Below are 18,750 nucleotides of genomic sequence, written 5' to 3' on the forward strand. Positions count from 1 at the left end.
TAGAGAGCTTGGTGGAAAGAAACAGGTAAAAAAGGGGGAGAAATCAAAGAGAAAAGTCCTAGAAATTAATACCTGTTGTGTTCTAAATGACACCTCAGTATTTTGCAAAGCCTGAGATATTATCCATATTCTTACCAAAACTGTAATCTGAGGTAATCTGAAAGAAGGTTAACAATATTAGAAGACAGTTGCACTACAGAAAGTACCAGAGATGGTGTAGAAGTGACAGGCTACTGAAGGACCAGCCATCAGAAAGCCCTGCATCTGTGAAAGTGCTCGGAAGAAACAAGGGCAGCTCTGACTCTAGGTCTCTTAGACCGCCAAGGCCAAGTGACAAGATATCCTGGACCCAAAAGGTTAGGGTGTAAGACTGGGATGACAGCCTATCAGGACGGATGACAAGTGAAAAGTCAAAAGAAAAATGGAAGCACCAAAGGACATCTGTATACCCGAGAAGAACGTTTCCAACGTCCCTGGGTTATATACTTGGAAAGATCCAAGAATAGCAGTCCGCCTGGGCAGGCTGATGAAGGAGTGGGAGGGTGAAGCCTTGGGAGGGCGAACCTTTGCACATAGGACACCAATTCAATTACAGTTTTAAAGAAAGCAAATAAAAACCAAATGTGCATGTTGATGACAAATTATAAACACAGCGGTATTTTAAAATTTAAAAGGAAAACATTCCTTGGAATTGAAGAAATACGGAACATCTTCGAATTCTATCTGCTTTGGCACCAATCCATCAAATTTGCAAGGTAAAAATACTAGTTGTTTAATTTTTTTAAAATATATTTTATTAATTATGCCATTACAGTTGTTCTATTTCCCCCCTTCATTCCCCTCCATCCTGCACACCCCTCCCCCACCATTCCCCCCTTTAGTTTATGACAATGTGTCTCAAATTCTTTAGATTCTATATTTCCCCTACTATTCTTGCCCTCCCCCTTATCTACTTTCTACCTACCGTCTATGCTACTTATTTTCTGTACCTGCTCCCCACTTCTCCTCCTCCCACTCCCCTGTTGCTAACCCCCCATGTGATCTTCATTTCTATGGTTCCTCTCCTTATCTAGCTGTCCTCTTAGTTTGCTTTTGTTTTAGGTGTGGTTCTTAATAACTGTGAGTTTGCTGTCCTTTCACTGTTCGTCTTTTTTATCTTCTTTTTCTTAGGTAAGTCCCTTTAACATTTCATATGATAAGGGCTTGGTGATGATGAACTCCTTGAATTTGATCTTATCTGAGAAGCACTTTATCTGCCCTTCCATTCTAAATGAAAGCTTTGCTGGATAGAGCAATCTTGGTTGTAGGTCTTTGGATTTCATGACTTGGAATACTTCTTTCCAGCCTCTTCTTGCCTGTAAGGTCTCTTTTGAGAAATCCGCTGACAGTCTGATGGGAACTCCTTTGTAGGTGACTGTTCCCATATCTCTTGCTGCTTCTAGGATTCTCACCTTCATTTTAATCTTGGCTAATGTAATGATGATGTGCCTTGGTGTGTTCCTTCTTGGGTCTGAGCTTCCTGGATTTCCTGAACTTTTTGGGGACTCTCTGAGCTTCCTGAATTTCCTGGAAGTCTATTTCCTTTGCCAGATTGGGGAAATTCTCCTTTATTATTTGTTCAAATAAGTTTTCCACTTGTGGCTGTTCCTCTCCCCCTTCTGGTACCCCTATAATTCGGATGTTGGAACGTTTAAAGATGTCCTGCAGGTTCCTAAGCCTCTCCTCATTTTTTTGAATTCTTGTTTCTTCATATTTTTCTGTTTGGTCATTTTTTTTTAGTTCTGGAGCACTCCTTTGATTTGAGTCCCAGTTTCCTTTCCATTACTATTGGTTTCCTGTGCATTTCCCTTCATTTCAATTAGTTTAGCCTTCATATGTTCCTCTAATTTGTGACTAAAATCAACCAGTTCTGTGAGCATCCTGATCACCAGTGTTTTGAACTGTGCATCTGAAAGTTTGGCTATTTCTTCATCACTTAGATTTATCGGCTCTGGGGCTCTGAGTTGTTCTTGAGCCATGTTTTGATCTGTTCGCACCTGTTATGTATGAGGAGCGGAGGCTTAGTTGTTCACCAGGGCGGGGCCACCCAGGTAGCTGGTTTGTGACGCTGTATGTACTTGTTTAATTTACGTCATTTCACTATGACAATTAATATCACTTGACTTTGATATGGAGAGCCGAAAACCACACTTTCACTGATTTGTACAAACATGCTACTTCTCCCGCCTTTTTACTGCTCAAAGGCCCCACTGAAATTCTTACTGCCTAGAAGAGGAATGAAAAGAAGAAAAAAAAAATCTGAGGAATGGTATTTCTTCATAAAAGTCGGTACACTTGGGCTTTTTAAACTTCTGCAGGCTGCTGTATATCCTGCCCCAGGAGACCCTTAGAGATACAAAAATTGTTTTTCTTATTGGGTTTCTGATATTAAAGCTGCGTTCTCACTGGCACTGATCCTGTAATGTCTGTCCCCAGGCCCGCACTGTGTGTGAATTCTGCAGGTGACCACGCCAGCCAGTTGCCGCAAGTTGCTGGCAGGTGAAGCCAATTTCCTCAAGTGAAAAGCTCTCTCTCCCCGGCTGGTGTGTCAGTCCTGATTCTGTCATTCTTTGGTCTCTGGGTCATTTGTTTTTCACTCCATTCCAGTTTTTAAAGGATTTCACAGCAGGGGACGTATTGATGTGTGCCTGCCTGTCCGTCTGTCTGTCTCTTTCTTTGCTTTCCTCCTTCCTGTGCAGAGAAAACTACTCTCTTTGGCTATCTAGATGTCTAATTCTTTTACTTTTTCTAATTCTTGTTATGTTTTCAGTAGCACGTTACCTTCTGCTTCCCTTCTCTTTTGTCCAAAATTACGACGTCTGTTTTCTTTAAATTTTATTATGTTCTTAAACATGTTCCTATTATTCACAAACTAGACAGGAGAGAAGAGGAGGCTTATCCATAGCCTTGCTCTAGTAACACATTTATTTTAGTATTCTAACATTTCTTCCCTGTGTTTGAGATTTATTTTATAAGATTTTTAAAATATATTTATCTTTAGAGGGGAAGGGAAGGAGAGAGGGAGAGAAAGATCAATGTATGGTTGCCTCTCGTGCATCCCCTGCTAGGAAGTGGCCTGCAACCCAGGCATGTGCCCTGATTGGGAATTGAACCGCAATCCTTTGGTTCGCAGGCCCATGCTCAATCCACTGAGCTACACCAGCCAGGGCTCTTCCCCGTCTTTGACTCGGGCAGATCTTTTCACATGTAGTTGTAATCACAGAGTAAGTAACCCCGATAATTTTGCCCTTGAATTTTTCATTATTAGTTTTTCAGAAAGAATTCTATGTTGTGATGAATTTTCATTACCATGACTTTATTGATGGATTAATATTGCATTATGTGGATGAGCTTTAATTTAAATACTTTCCTCTCTTTGGTTCTGTTCTCAGTGACGCACAAGAGTATCTGTTTCTTTGAACGACTCTCAGCACTTCCGCATTATGTGCCCTTCCAATTTTCTAACTCGGCCCCCTTCTCTTCGTCTCCCAAAATCAACTACAGTGTTTGCTGTTACTGCTGCTGCCCGCGTCTGAGACCCTTCTCTCTCTTCCCACGATCGGCGCTATTCCAGGAGGAAAGAGTGGACCCGACCTGGCCACGCTATAGAGGCTCCAGGTAAACTGAGTACAAGTGAGCACTGGGATCCAGGGGGGCCGCAGGTGGGTGATGGAAGGAAACGGAAAACGTGAAAAACCAGAATGAGGACTACCCTGTGGCTTGTGAAGTCTACATGTTTTAAAGCTTCGGGAAAGAAGACTTTAATGTTTCAGGGCCTTCAGCAAAGCAACATAAAAGTGGACTCAGCAGAGCTAATAAAAAATGAGACATGGAGGGGGTTAGTTTGGAAAAGAGTAAAGATGACTGCATTTGAATTCTTTATAAACATTTAAAAATATTAATTAGTAAATAGTAATATATTAGTTTTAGGGTGCTATATAGTGATTTGACATTTATATACCTTACAATGTAATGACCACACTAAGTCATACTACAATGCATTATTTAGGTTTCTAATGATATGACCTTGAATTCTAAGTTTCTTATCTATAAAACGGGAACCTTGGAATAGAAAGAAAACAAACAAACCCTGTAAGATCCCCTTCTGTATCCGATGGCCAAAGTGCAGACAAGCCAGAAACTCCCCAAGGAAGTCATTCTTGATCTGAGGGCCACTTAGCTTTCAGGCTATGCTTTATACATTTTAGGAGAATCTCTAGAAGACATGAATAGATCATCCTCTTCAGAACACTGGCATGTAAAGCTAAAGTGATTAATTCCTTTGGCGAAGGAGGTAAGTTCTCCTGTATATAGAAAGCAGAGTTTTTTTTTTTAGCTCTCCTAATAGGGGCTATAGTAAGAATGGCAGGCCCAGCTTGGGGCCAGAAAAGCTGTTATTTTCCTTTCCATTTCTCTGTTGACATTCTCACATCTCCTGCTATATTTTCCTTTGCATGCAGCCTAAAGCTCAGCAGGATTTTTAAAGAAAAGGAAGAGGCCTTGTGGTGGGAGGGAGGGACCGGATCCAGAGAAAGGGGAAGTGGCACATTTTATGGTTCCATTTTTCAGAGAAATACAAAGCTATTGCTCCTCTCTCTTCTGTCCACTTTCTAAGAGAGAGCCTGTTTTGGAAGCTTGGTTAGGTTTATATGCTAACCAGCTGATAGGATAGGGAAAAAATTATTCTAAAGTATTTTGGATCCCTGAAGACTTTGGAAACGGATGGCAGATTCCGGTCCTGAGTCAGGAAAAAGTCTTCCCGGTATCTCACCAAGAGGCTACCTGCCTTGTCCCCCAAGAGAGGCAGCAGGGACAATGCTGGATAAAGACAGACAGGACAGTCCTGCCTTCCTAGGAAAGCAGGGGTGATATTGGGACACATGTGGAAAAATTCTACTTTAACTCACATTTTAAATTTTAAAACACGGATTTGCATTACAAGGTGAAACTTTGCATTATTTTTTATTAATAGAACAAAATTGCTTGCATTCCATTTTGCCCAAATTTAGGTTAACATTGAGTCTTCAGAATAAGTGATAAAAGAAAAAGAAAATTAAAACATATGTTATTTCCACTGGATAATTAGTAAAAGTTAATTATTTAATCCATGAACCAGAAGTGGTTAAATTATAACTTGACCCTTAAAGAAAATATCGCTTTCATAAATATTAATTTCCACTCTGCCCGCTCTGACTCACTACTTTCAATGACCTCAAGATTCACAGCAAGCTTCTCTCTATTAAAATGCTCCAGCAGAGCCCGTTGAGTCTAGCCCACATACACAGAGCCTGCCAGCAAACGATGTGAGTTATGTATCTCATCCTGGGCTGGACCTTGCTGACCGATCAGTGCGGACACCAAGAACCTGGGTGCCGCCCGGACAGAGTGTGAGTTCTGGCCCTGCCAGGACCAGGTGTGTGGCCTTGGCCAGCTCCCGAACCTCTCAGTGCCCCCAGGAACTCAATCCCAACAAGGACAGATGAACAGTATGTGCAGCACCGCGCTGCCGTGAAGCGTAAAAGGAACGGCACACAGAGAGGGCGTAGCAGTGTGCTGGGGCCGTGGAAGCCCTCAGAAGTGCCAGTTCCTCCTTCGGTTATTCAACAAATAACCCACTGGACACCGCTTTGTGCCAGGCCCTCTCCCAGTCCATGGAGAAGAAACGATGAATAAAACAGACAAAAATTCCTCCCCTGTGGAATGTATATTGTAGCAGAAAATACAGGAAATAGTATGTAACAATAAAATGATGCTTACACTTACTTACAATTATGGCTAAACCAGTGAGCCTCATTGCCACCAAGGGGACGCTGAGCAAAGCCTGCAAACAGTTTTGGTTGTCATGACAGGCCTCTAGTAGGTAGAACCTGGGTGTTGACAAATGTCTTACAATGCACAGGACAGTTCTACACAACAAAAACCACCCGGACCCAAGTGCTGACAGTGCAGAAGGTGAGAAACCCTCTTCTCAAGGTCATGGGCTCACTTAGTTAACCCCTGAAATAAACCTATGAGGCAGGTACTACAAGTATGGCTATTCTGTTATTCTTATAGTAACCAATAATAACTACGTTTTATAGAATATAATTAATGGTGATATTTCTATTACATGACAATATATTATATAATACTTGTGAAGTTATATAAAATTATAAACACATGCTTTAAAAATACCTTCCTAGTGTATAAGTGTGTGTTTAAAGACAGATGATGGATTTAAAGCACTGATTTAGAGTTTTTCTTACAACCAAAGGCGGTACAGTTACGTCATCTCGATTTTCAATTATTAATCTCTCCTAATCCTCACTCCCATGCTACAGAAGGTGCCCCTCTGTGCCACAGCTGTGACGATGTGGACCTTAGAACGGGGGAGCAGCGTGGTGGCCTAAAAACACCAGACCAGGGCTCCGCAGATCCACGATCTTGCCTCATCAGCCCACTGGCTGTGGCATCTTTGGTCAAGAACTTAACTTCTCTAAGCATGTGAGGGTTACCATCACCAGCACTGGGTGCGATAATGCCTGTCCGATAATCTGTAAAAGTGCTACAGAAACTGCAGCGAGTGCAGCCACCTTCTATCCCACCACCGACATGGACTGAGCGACCGTGTTCTTTTCACCATGCACTCGCTCAGTTAATCCTCACCACTGCCTGGGAGGTAAGTGCACGTCAATGCAAATGGAACATCAGGAAATACAGAAACACGGTGACTTGCCTAAGGTTGCAGAGTCAGGAAGCAACAGAACAAGAGTCCCCACCAGGTTTTGGGCTCCAGAACCCTCCCCCTTAATCCCTGTTAACCAGCGTGGGCCCCCCTGGCCCAGCTACTGTGCATGGTAACATTTGATTTGTAAGTAGTGCTGGGTTGCTTCAATTCTTTTCTTTCATGGCTTCTGCATTTATTTCATACTTAGAAAGGTCTTCTCTACTTGGAGAGCAGTTTTTTTTTAACCCATGTTTTTCTTTAATACTTATGTAGTTACATTTTAAATTTTCAAATACCCAGAGTTAATTTTGGGGAATAGTAAGAGTTTGGATTCAACTTCCTCATTTTGCAGATGGCTTCTCAGTTGTCAGGATTTCTGTTGGAGAAATCCACCCTTTTCCCACTACCCTGGAATGCCAACTTTATTACATACCAAATTCTCTTATTATTCAGACCTGTTTCTTGACACTCTGTGGATCTGACCACCAGTATACAAATATACTGGCTATTTAGTTACTGTGGCTGTAGCTCATGTTTTACTATTTGGGAGAGCTGGTGGCCCTCATTATTTTTCTTTGCTGGAATTTTGCTGACTGTTCTTTAGGAACTGAGAATCATGAATTGGTATTTTTGTTAGAATTGTGTTATATTTATAAATTAATTCAGGAAAAACCGTTATCCTTAGGAGGTTGAATCTTTCCACCATGGGTGTTGTGCACTTTTGTGTTTGGTTCAAGTCTTTTACCTCCCCCTTCTTTTTTATGGTGAGCTCCTGTAACATCTCAAAGTTTTTCTCATGTAAGTCTTTCTTTATTATATTTACTTTTGGAGTTAGGAATGAGTTTCTGATTAATGTTACCACATGTGCATCTTATTTATAAACAGATGTGGTAATGAAAACTCTTAAGTACAATATTATATAAAAAGTAATTCATTTTTGTTTCGGTTTTGGTTATGTGCCCCGCCGTTCTGGAAACTTTTGCACATTCAGGGTTGAAAACTTCACTAGAATCACAGACATGTCAGACTTCTTTCAAGTTCCTATTAAGACACACTTGTCTCCAAAAACATTTTAGAGTTTAAAAAATCTTTCTCCGTGGTAGTTGATCTTAAATTTGGGGGTATAGAGCCCAGAGGTATTATATCACATATTAACAATTTTTATTGACCTAAAAGTACAAAACTTACCTCCTAAATTCATTCCAGCTTGAAGACATTTTTGAAGTCTGCAGGCAGGACAATTCTTCCGTCGAATCTTGTCAATGATGCAATCATTTCTTCCAGCACATAAATAGTTGTGTTGCCCTGAATAGAAAAAAAAAAAAGATTGTAGAAATAAAGCCTATTATACTAATATAAGTACTAACATGACTACTCAGAATATAAAATTTCCTCTTTCCTGCCTCAACATCTCTTTTCAAAGAAGTAGAAGGGAAACAAGCTTTACAGATAACACAGGCTCAGGCATGGTCAGCTTAACACAGCCGAGACTTCAGAGGACAGATGCAAAAGTTAACACGACATTTATTTTCATCTGGTCCACACATAAGGAGAACTGCACTCCCCCACTGGTTAAATACACTGGTTAAATAAAGTAGACAAGTGTCCGTGACCTCACTAATTTCCACTCAGCTGTGGGGAGGGAGACACAGGGGCGGTAATTAGGCGCAGTGTACGCGTGTCGCACAGTGGCGCAGTCCGGGGGAGAAAGCGCAGGGAGAGGAGTATAACCCGATGCGGGTGTGGGAGGACACGAGCAGATGCTGACGTTTGAGAAGCAGTGCATATAGGGGAGGCCTCACTAGAAAGGTGATGTTCAAGGAAAGATCTGAAGAAAATGAAGGTGCTAACTGTGGATGTCTTGGGAAAAACCAGGCCCGGCAGCCCGCTGGAAAGGCTGATGAGGTAGGTGCAGGGGCTGGGCGGCTACCTGGCATGGTCAGGAACAGCCGAGTGGGAAAGAGCAGAAAGAATGAGTGGAAGACAATGGGAGATGCGGAGAAAGAGCCAAGGTAATTCGGCTCATGTTAGGGCCTCACAGATCACATTCGACTCTGACTTTTGGCTTAGAGAGCTCTGGGCAGAGAAATGACTTGATGTGAGTTGCACTCAACAGGATTCCCCAGCTGCCGTGTTGACCATGGACTGAGTGGGCTAAGGAGTGGAGCAGGGCAAGCAGGGAGGAGGCATTCGCCGTGACCTAAGGGCTGGGCTCGTGTGGTGGCAGAGACAGCAGGGAGAAGTGGACGCATTGCAGGGCATTTGAAGCTGCAGCTACGAGGATTTGCTGATAGACCAGAGAAAAAGGGGCGTTACAGAGGCATTAAGATGCTTCAGCTGAAAAAACTTTAAAAAATGGAAACATCGTAAGTAAAAAAGGAGAAGACAGTGGGAACGTGTGTTTTGTGGGTAATGAGCGCAGCTGAGTCTCGGAGATGCCGAGTGGAAGAGGTCTGAGAGGCGTCTTGAGTGGAAGCATCAGACCGGCAGTTAGACAGGCAAGTCTGGGGTCAGGAGAGGTCTGCACTGGAGATGGAGTTGGCCCGTGGCCACTACCTTAAGCTATGAGATTGCATGAGAGCAGGCGGAGAGTGAGCACAGACTGGAAGGAGAAGGGTCTGAGGACTGAGTCCTGGGCTGGTACAAACACGTGGGCAGAGCAGAGAGGGAGTCTCGATGCAGAGCAGTGAACAGGCTCCAAGCCTCCCTTCAGCCTGGTGGCAGTGCACTCGCTTGGTGGAGAATTGCTAAGTACAGAATACTCAGTAAAAATAATGGGCATTGCTTAATGCAATTAAAATAACAATCTGGAGCACATGTTCAGTAACATTATGGCAAATCTTAGTAATACTAATAAAAAGCCAGTAATCGATTCAGGAAATCTATCACAGTGAAGAAACGAGACCCTACCATCACAGTAATCTAATGGCATTTTAAAATTGAAGGCACTTAGTGAAAACAGGTAGGTGCAGATAATTACACAAAAGTGACCAGTAAGTAAAGACTCAATAACTGAGGGACTGCGTTAAGTAATGTAACATGTGTGTGGTTGGAGTCCCAGAAGGAAAGAAGAGAATAGGCAAGAAACAATGTATGAAAACTTCCAAAAACTTGAATAAAACAACTTGCAAATTCAGAAAGCTTATTAGCAAAGGTCTCAACAGATAAATTTAAAAAAAACACAAAAAACTAAAAAAACACCAATTAGTTCAATTGATAAAAATAAATGTAAAAATATTTAAAAGCAGCCAGAGCAAAATAAAATACATTACATAAAAGGGAATAAGGATAAGGGTAGTAACTAATTTTTTAAATCAAAACATTTAAGGCCAGAAGACAACAGCTATCTTTAAAGACTGTCAACTCAGGATAACCAATGAAAACATTTCTCAAAATGACGGTGAAATGAAGACATTTTTGGGTAAACGAAAGATGAGAAAATTTGTTACAGTATAATTGCATTATAAGAAATGAAAAAAAGAAGTTCTTCACGCTGAAGGAAAATACCAGATAGAAATTTAAATGCACCAAAAAGAATGGAAATGATAATAGATGGTAAAAGTCAAAATAAGCTTTCTTTTCTTAAATTCTTTAAAAATCAAATGATTGCTTAAAACAGAAATAATAAAAATACATTACGAGATTTATAAAATATATAGAGAGTAAAATACCTGCAGAAAGAACAGGAAGGAATGCCAATGGAATTCTACTACTGAAAGTTTCTCACATTGTACTTGAAATGAGGCTTGAAATGCTACACCGGAAACTAATTCAGGGCGGACTGCAAATTAAGAATACATCCTGTCATCCCTGGAGTGATGCTCCTGAAAGGACAGTCCCTGGACAACAGGACCAGCATCACCTGAATGGCTTTCAAAAATGTAAATTCACAGGCCCCACTCTGGACCTCCTAACTCTGGGGTGGGACCTATAATCAATCATTCAGGGGATTCCAATGTACACTGATGTTTGAGAAATACTGCCAGTAGGCAACCACTAGAATAATAACTTTAAGACATGTAGCTGAAGAGACAATACAGAAATAAAATGGCATAGTCAGAAAAAAACCAAAACAACAAAGACAGAAAAGGAGAAAGAACAAGGGACCAAAGGCAAAGAAATAGCAAGATAGATATAAACCCAAGTATAGCAATAGTTACATTAAATGTAAATGGCCTAAACACGCTGATTAAAAGTCAAAGGTAGTACACTGGATCATAAAAAAGCAAGGTTCAAGTGTGTGTTCAGATATATTTTTAAATATAAAGGCAAAATTAAATAAAGTGCTTTGCGACCCCCAATAACTAAATAAATATAAAGGCACATGCCAGTTGAAGGTTAAAAGATAGACAACTATATATGATGTAGAATATAAGCATGAGAAAGCTGATGTGGCTGAATTAAAGTCAGACAAAGTAGACTTCAAGACAAAGAATATCACCAAATATAAAGTGTGTCATTTTGTAATGATTAAATTGATAACATGACGATCCTAAATATGAATGCATTTAATAGCAGAGCTTCAAAATACATCAACCAAAAACTGATAAAACTAAAGGTAAAAAGGTGAATTCCAAACCATGGCTCGACATTTGCAAACTCCCTTCTAACCAGGATACAGAAGATTTTCACAATATTATTCAAACACCTGGATCTAACGAATACTTAAATCACACGGTGGCACAACACACATGCTCTTTTCTGGGGTGACGAGAACACTCAGAGAGAGACCACACCCTACACGATAAAGTCGGTCTCAAATTATGAAAGGGTTGAAGTCACGCAAACCTGTTTTCTGACCACAAAAGAACAAAATTAGAAATCAGCAACAAAATGATACCTAGAAAAACAACGTATTGAAAATTAAGTGACACACTTCTAAATAATTTATGGGTTGGAGAAAAAGATCACAAGGGAAATGATGGAATATTTCAAACAGAATCATAATAAAAACTTAACATATCAAAAATTGTGGGGTAGAGCTAAATCATATTCACAAAAATAATCTTAGCTTTGTATACCTATATTAAAAAAGAAGAAAGGTTTAAAATGGAGGATCTAAGATTCTGTCTTAAGAAACTTGAAAAATAAGAAACTAAACCCAATGCAAACAGAAGGAATGAAATAAAAATATTTTTTAATTTTATAAATTAATGTATAAATCAATGACAAAATGAACAGCAGTAGAGAAAAACCAAAAGCCAGAAGTTGGTTCTTTGCAAAGATGAATTAATTGAGAAATAGCACATAGGCTGGGAATTCTGCTCCATGTCTCTCCCCCTGGTCCCCAGGCCGATGCAGCTGCCCCCCCCCCCAGGTGCTTCCTGAGTCTCGGGGCAGGGACTGTAGAACCCAACTGAGGGAACCCAAGGCTCCAGTGGAGAAAGCACTCAGACCTAGTCCAAGGATCCCCGCTCAGTCATGGGGGGTGGGGGGCAGGACTTAGACTTGTGCCCAGAAAGTAAAGAGCTGGACATGTGTGGGAAACCTCACTGGACACTGCTTCCGTGAAGGGGAAATGAGAACATAAAATTCACCTTCCGTATAAGCTCCTCTTTGAAGTATTAAACCATGTGCATTATTGATTTGGGGGATAAATTAATTTTAATAGATAAAGTTTACGGCTCTTCCCATAAACAGTTAAACTTTGCAAAATGTTAATGAGAAGCCACCAGCTTCTGATATATTTCCTTGCAGAAGAAAGTAAACATCTATAAGTGACTTCAATGAAAAGTGCAGTCCAGTGCCCGCCCGCCCCACCCCCAAGTCCAAAACCCACGACTTATTTTACCAATGTCAGTACACCAACAGGCATACATACTCATGAGCCTGCACAGAAAAATTGGAAACTAAATAAATTAAAAGCCTATAGGGGAAATGCAAATGTCCCACAATTTTCAAACAGATTATAATAATTTTTCCCTCGTAAAAATTGAGAGAAAGTTCTGTCTAGCTAGCTGGTCACAGGCACTGTAACAGAGATTGCAGATGAAAAAATATTGCACATCACCAAACAAGGAAACAAATCAAAGCCTCAAGAAAACAGGACAGGATTTGAAGATTCCAAAAATCCCTTCAAAGTGAAACGTTCATACGAAGGTGCTGAGCACCAATGACAGGCACTCTGACACTCTGCTAGTGCCTGAAGAATCCGTCTATAAGCTAGTGAACAATCCATTTACACGCTCATGCAGAATTCCTCCTAAGCTAAGGGAGATAGCAGAGATACAGCACAACAGCACAGTGCCCGGCAGACAGCTGTTTGTGAATACGTGCTGAAAGGAAGAATGAATGCGTGGGTACTGATGAGTTGAACACGTGTGTGACACAGAATTTGCATGTGCATGGAGTCTGTGTATACTTAAACACAAACACACACAAGGCCTCCGGCTCCTGAGCAACGGGCTCACAAAGGGCCCATGTGTACAAATCATTTGTGCCTCATCTCCAGCATTATTCCTTTCGGTCTCCCTCTAAACACGGTAGGAAAAAGAGCTCTGGGGATTTGCAGGGAAGCAGCAGAGGGTTCTGGGAAGGGCAGATACAGCTTAAACCAGCGCCCGAATCCCAAGCAGGAAGAGTGCACCTCCTTGGTGTGCCGGGCCCTAGATCTAAGGTCCTCCTCACTCTCCACTGAGGTTGGTTAGGATGCCTTGGACCAGAGCCACTACAGTCATCTGGATGCAGAAGGATCTCGTTTTCAGAACGAACATCTGTCCAGCAGGCCTCGGGGAGCCAGAGTCCCTCAGCCATCTGTGTGCCTCCTGAGGTAGTGGCAGCTTTTCGGAGAAGAGGCAGCCGGTTACTCTAGAAAACACAAGCTGCCAAGATGAGAGTCGGTCTGGATGGGGCACCAGGAAGCGTAGCTGGCACATGTGTAACATAGATTCACACACAGGGAGACCAGCAGTGCTCAAATCAAAGGGAAAATGCCTGTGGACTTAAAACAAAAAAGACGAATGTAAAAATAAAAAAAGAAACTGAAGTATCACTTTTTTCTACTGTTTCCCACCATGGTATTGATTTTAACTGTGGAATATACTAGTGAGTGCTTAAAAATTAATTTCGTTATTTTAAAAGTTACTGGACTGGTTAGAAGTTGTCTTTTAAAACATGTTCGGTTTGAAATAAAAAACCAACTTTTTGTTATACTTGGACTGATCTCAAATGAGAAATTGCAGATGGGGTGACATATGGGTCTTGCCTTAAAGCATCCACAGTATCAGGACGAAAAACGTGGCCACACAGAAGGCAGGAGGGGAAGGCACAGGGGAGAGGGCGTGGCTTTGGAACCAGACACCAGGTCCCAGGTCTGCCTCAGTCCAGAGGGAGCCGGGAGATTCTCGGACAAAGTGCCTAATGGTTCTGAGCCTCAGGTTCCTGATCTACAAAATGCACACAGCAATGCTGGCTCTGTATTCTGGTAGACGGATTCAAATTTATACATACAAAACGAGAAGCACAAAGCTTGGCCGGAGGTAAGGACTCAAAAAAATTGGTAATAAGTGATGTTATCATTCATCATTTATTTGGTTAGCGCAGTTGTAAAACTAAAAAAAAAAGTAGTATGAGAAAATCCAAAGAACAGACACACTGTAGTCACCTCTTAATTAAATGCAAGTAAAGACCATCCTGTGGGTGTGAATACCCCCACTGAGTCAGGAAGACCTTCACTGACAAGGGCCTGCTTGAGACAAGACAAATACTCGTAGGCTCTGATCCCATCTTGAAGCCCTAACTCCTTCTATGAGCCTGCAAGGGTGTGAGCATGGAGAACCGCATCCCTAAGGTAAACACAGAACAACAAGCTGGGGCTCTGGCCTGTTTGCAGCTCAGCTAAGCATCCTGGACTTGGGCCCAACACCTCATGGGACATGCGAGATTCTGGAAAGTTATAACTTCGTCGTATTGTTGTTCTTCATGTCCCATGTTCCAGTGTTGCTTACAATGAAAACTCTTACACGTAAGCAGGCACCTGTTCGGGGGCAGAAGGAACGGTGCACCCAGGAGACTGAGTTCCATTCTGTAGGGGCCGTCAGGGAAACTGCACCCCAGAGGGTGAGAGTAGGTGGGGGCAGCGGGTATTCAGAGGCAAGGAGGTTGAGGACTGAGGTCCTTAAAAATAAGAAAAAGAGGTTCTGAAATTTAAGATGGGTTACCAGATTAAATTAAGGATTTAATTCCATTCAGCAAAGATTTTTAAAGCAAAACAGAAAGGGGCAAAGTATCATCCATTCTTTCCAAGACCTCACGTTCCAGGGGGCAGGATGAGGCAGGCTGGGGATTGTAACTGACTACGGTAACTCTCCCGCGCAGCTGAGGTGGGGAGACTTTAAGGAAAGAGGTGGTTGTAGCTGAGTGAGGGGCTGAGCAAGACTTTCCAGAGAAAACAGCACCCGGGGGTAAGCCCTGAAGAGTGCTGTGGATGCGACTGTGGACAAGACAGACATACAGACGTACAGATGTGCCAGGCACACGACCAGCCCAGAGAGAGACACAGCTGATCGTGCAGTGAGCAGCTGTCCGTGAAGCCCGGAAGGCCCTGGGCTTCACAGAGAAGGGGTGAGCAGTGTCTGCACTGTGGTGGCCAGAGGACATCCAGGGGCTGCAGTGCCCCCGGGGCTCTGGGGCCCGCCCTTCTCTTTCCGGTTCTGTACCTACACGTGCACTTGTCCACTGGATGTCCCCACCTGAATGTGTGACACTTCAGATCCTCCGTGTTTACAAATCAGGCCCGAGGCCCCACCGACAGCCTCCTTCCAGCCTCTGCGCTCCCACCTAAAAGCTACAACCATCCTTGACCGACACCCCTTCCAGTGCCCCCCATACCTCACCTCAGCAAACCTCAATACTCAATGCGTCCCAGGGGCTGACGATTCTATCCTGAGCTTCTCTTGAATCCTATGCACACCCACCAGTACTGTCTCCCCTTGTTGTTGGCTGTCTTGGTTAAACTTCTGAATCACTGAGTTTGAATCCTTGTTTATTTACTACCTGTGGGACCGTAGACAAGTTACTTAACCCTTTTGTACATCGGTTTCCTCACCTGTCAGGTGGGCACTATCCAGTGCCCACCTCGTGAGTCATCCGAGGATGAACACACAGCACAGAAAGCCCTTAGTCTCTGGCACCCAGGAGAGTCCAACAAATCCTCGCGTCGCTATTACCACGACACTTGCCTCTTATTATTGTAACGCATGTGCAGCTACCTGCCTCTGTTTCCCCACTTCTAAATCAAGTGATCCTTACATTTTAATTTAAAAGCTTTCTAAAACAGTGAACTTTTACATGGACTTCAACATGTTAAAGCAGAAGAAGAAGAGCTACTCTGGTTGACATGAACTCTGCCCCCCCATTTTGGACGCGGCAGTGACATCTCCGCAGGCAACCTCAGCTCCGCTGAGCACGCACGTGTGGGGGCCAGGTGCCTCCCTCTTCCCTGGAGCTGTGTGGGGGTCCTTCGGAGCCACAGACCCGGTGACCTCATCTGCATCCCATAGCCCTGCTCTACTTAAACGTTCAAGTGCAAACTCAAAGGTACCTTCCTCAAAGTGAGGGTAGGTGAGCAGGTGTGCAGATCTCCAAGACGAATTTAGTGAAAGTTACTGGCACTGGAGCAAAAGTAAGCAAAGCTCGGGTCGGGGCCACATGACACAGTAACATTGAACTGCTACTTTTTTTGGTGTTTTCTCACCATTATTATTACTGGCGTGTAGCAGGGGTGTCCAACTCATTTTCACCGGGGGCCACAGCGGCCTTGCGGTTGCCTTCAAAGGGTCGAATGTAATTTTTGGGCTGTATACATGTAACTGCTCCTTAACTGGGGGCAAGGAGCTTGGCGCTGCTGCTGAGTAGAAACAAGGTGGAGGGCCCATGGGCCTTGTGTTTGCCACTTGTGGTGTGAAGGGTAAAGTATTTTGTGGCTTATTTCAACAAAATGGAAAGACTCTGAAGATTGGCCACTTTGCAGAGCTGAATCTCTACTCACAGGTACAGACATAGAGGCCGGTCCTGAACGGTATTGCGGTGTCACGGGCCGCCAGCTGTCCCTGCCTAGCTGGAGGCCAGCCCCAGGCTGAGGCCTCACTGAGACCATCTTTCCCCATCGCCTCTTTACGTCTGACCTCCGGAGGGAGTCCTGTCACTGCCTCCTCCATATTCAGTGACACACACACAGGCACCTGTGTCCTTCTATCCCACCGCAATGTTCTGCACCTCTGACAACATCTGGAAGAATCCACTATCCTTTCTTATCTCACGGGGGAGCTAAGTCAGAAGCATGGCTGGTAATCAGGGTAGCCTCTTTTCGTCAAGTAAAATACTTTTTCAGGCAAAACTATACATGGAAAGAAACAGGTTCTAGAAGCCCCCAAACTATGGTGAACACCGACAAACACCTTTTAGAATCTCGAAGGAAAGGAGCGGGCACTTAACCAGGCAGGAGACCGCAGCGACTCTGGACTGATCGGAACGCCCACAATTCCATGTTCTGAAAACCTGACTTGTCACAACACTCTGGGAGCACAGCCCTTTACAGATGGCAGTGGGCAGGAGGCTAACTGGCAAGAAGGATGAACATCCACATTCGTCCCTACCCAGCACCCCAGATCCTTTCCCATTCCCCCAGTAGCCCAGGGCCTCAGATTGGGCTTCCTAGAGGAGGGACCCCTTCAGCCCCCTACTCCCACTGACGTTCCCTGCCAGGTGGAGGCAACTCCGCGGATGGACACTGCACGTCAGGCCTCTCTCTTCTCCTTTCCTCACTCCACCCTCATTAAGTCAGTCTGGGAACAGATTCATCAAGTCTGAGCAGCTCGCCTCTTCTTCCTGCTGGAACAGCAGACGCAGCCTCCGGTCCTGGGGGAGCCTGTCCCTGTGTCCAGTTCTGGGTGGCAGCCCCCACTTTTTTGCTCTTCTCACTAAGCCATATCCTTCAACTTAGTTACTTACCCCCAAAGCTGGTATTTTATCTTCCACCAGGCGCTCCCTCACTTCTCAGTTTGTTCAGAGCCCACGTGGGGAGATGGCCGGTATTTCACAGGGGCCTTCGAGATGGAGAGAGAGCCCAACAGAACCAGAGTCCCTGCCACTCAGATCTCTGCAACAGGGATACTGAATTCCCCAGCCTGAGTCCTGCAACAAGGACCCCATGGTCCCCTCTGTCCTTCCCCAAATCTCACTCCCTGATTCCCAACCCCCAGATGAGCACCTTGTGAAAGGGCAGAGACCGCCAAGGGTGAGGTCGCTGTGGGAATACAACTCTACACCAGTCAAGATTTACTTTAAACTCTTGTTTTTCCCCCCTTTTAAAACTGTCAAGAAATTTCAGTATAGAATCCTGTTTTCCTTTCAAACCTTATTGTCATGCTTACCATGTTATGTGACATGTAATTTTCTTTCTCACACTTTTTTTTTCCAATTTAATCCAAAGTCTTTGTTTTACAAATAAGAAAACTGCCTTCTTTAGTCCACAAAAAATTATGAATACCCTTCTAGTACCTTTTGTCCGTATCTCGTATTTGAACTCTGATATTGCTTTCTAACTTTTCATGCTGAGGATCCTATTTCTCCTAGGATAAAGAGAGCTTTAGAATGCAGGGCCCGAATTTGTGCTCGATTCTTGATGAGTTAATGTGACCTGAACTTACTTGATTTAAGTTCACAGGAAGAAGTTTGGTGAGACTGAGAATTCTCCTGAATCAGATGTACCGTAGTGGCCTTTTTATTCCTTAATTACTCAGCCGGTACTGCTGCAAATTCCCCGAACACATGCAAAAACACTGGTGTCCAGGGACAAACAAAAAACAGCCTCTAGGGTGAAAACAGAAAACAAACTGCCAACTGTCTTCTCATTGTGGATTAATATTCCTTTCTGTGCTTCATCGTCAGCATGACGGAGAGTCCCGGATGCACAGTGAGCAGACGCACGGGGTGAGCTCGGAGACGCCTTCCAGTTGTGACGTAAATCGCGACCTCCTATTATTCCTGCCCTTACTTATCACGTC

The 18,750-nt window shown here is 43.4% G+C and overlaps 1 protein-coding gene across 3 annotated transcripts in view; it reads right to left on the reverse strand.

Moving 5' to 3' along the window:
• NR3C2 (nuclear receptor subfamily 3 group C member 2) overlaps positions 1 to 18,750 on the reverse strand; it is a 300,548-nt gene that overhangs the window by 79,691 nt on the left and 202,107 nt on the right. For all 3 annotated transcript variants that reach the window (XM_037162360.2, XM_053658650.1, XM_053658651.1), the window contains exon 4: positions 7,934 to 8,050. In XM_037162360.2, coding sequence (XP_037018255.2) covers positions 7,934 to 8,050 — 117 coding nt within the window. The remainder of the gene's footprint in view (positions 1 to 7,933; positions 8,051 to 18,750) is intronic.

The sequence above is a fragment of the Artibeus jamaicensis genome, unplaced genomic scaffold (assembly GCF_021234435.1).
Source record: "Artibeus jamaicensis isolate MK-2021 breed Jamaican fruit bat unplaced genomic scaffold, CSHL_Jam_final scaffold_537, whole genome shotgun sequence".
NCBI classification, from domain to species: domain Eukaryota; kingdom Metazoa; phylum Chordata; class Mammalia; order Chiroptera; family Phyllostomidae; genus Artibeus; species Artibeus jamaicensis.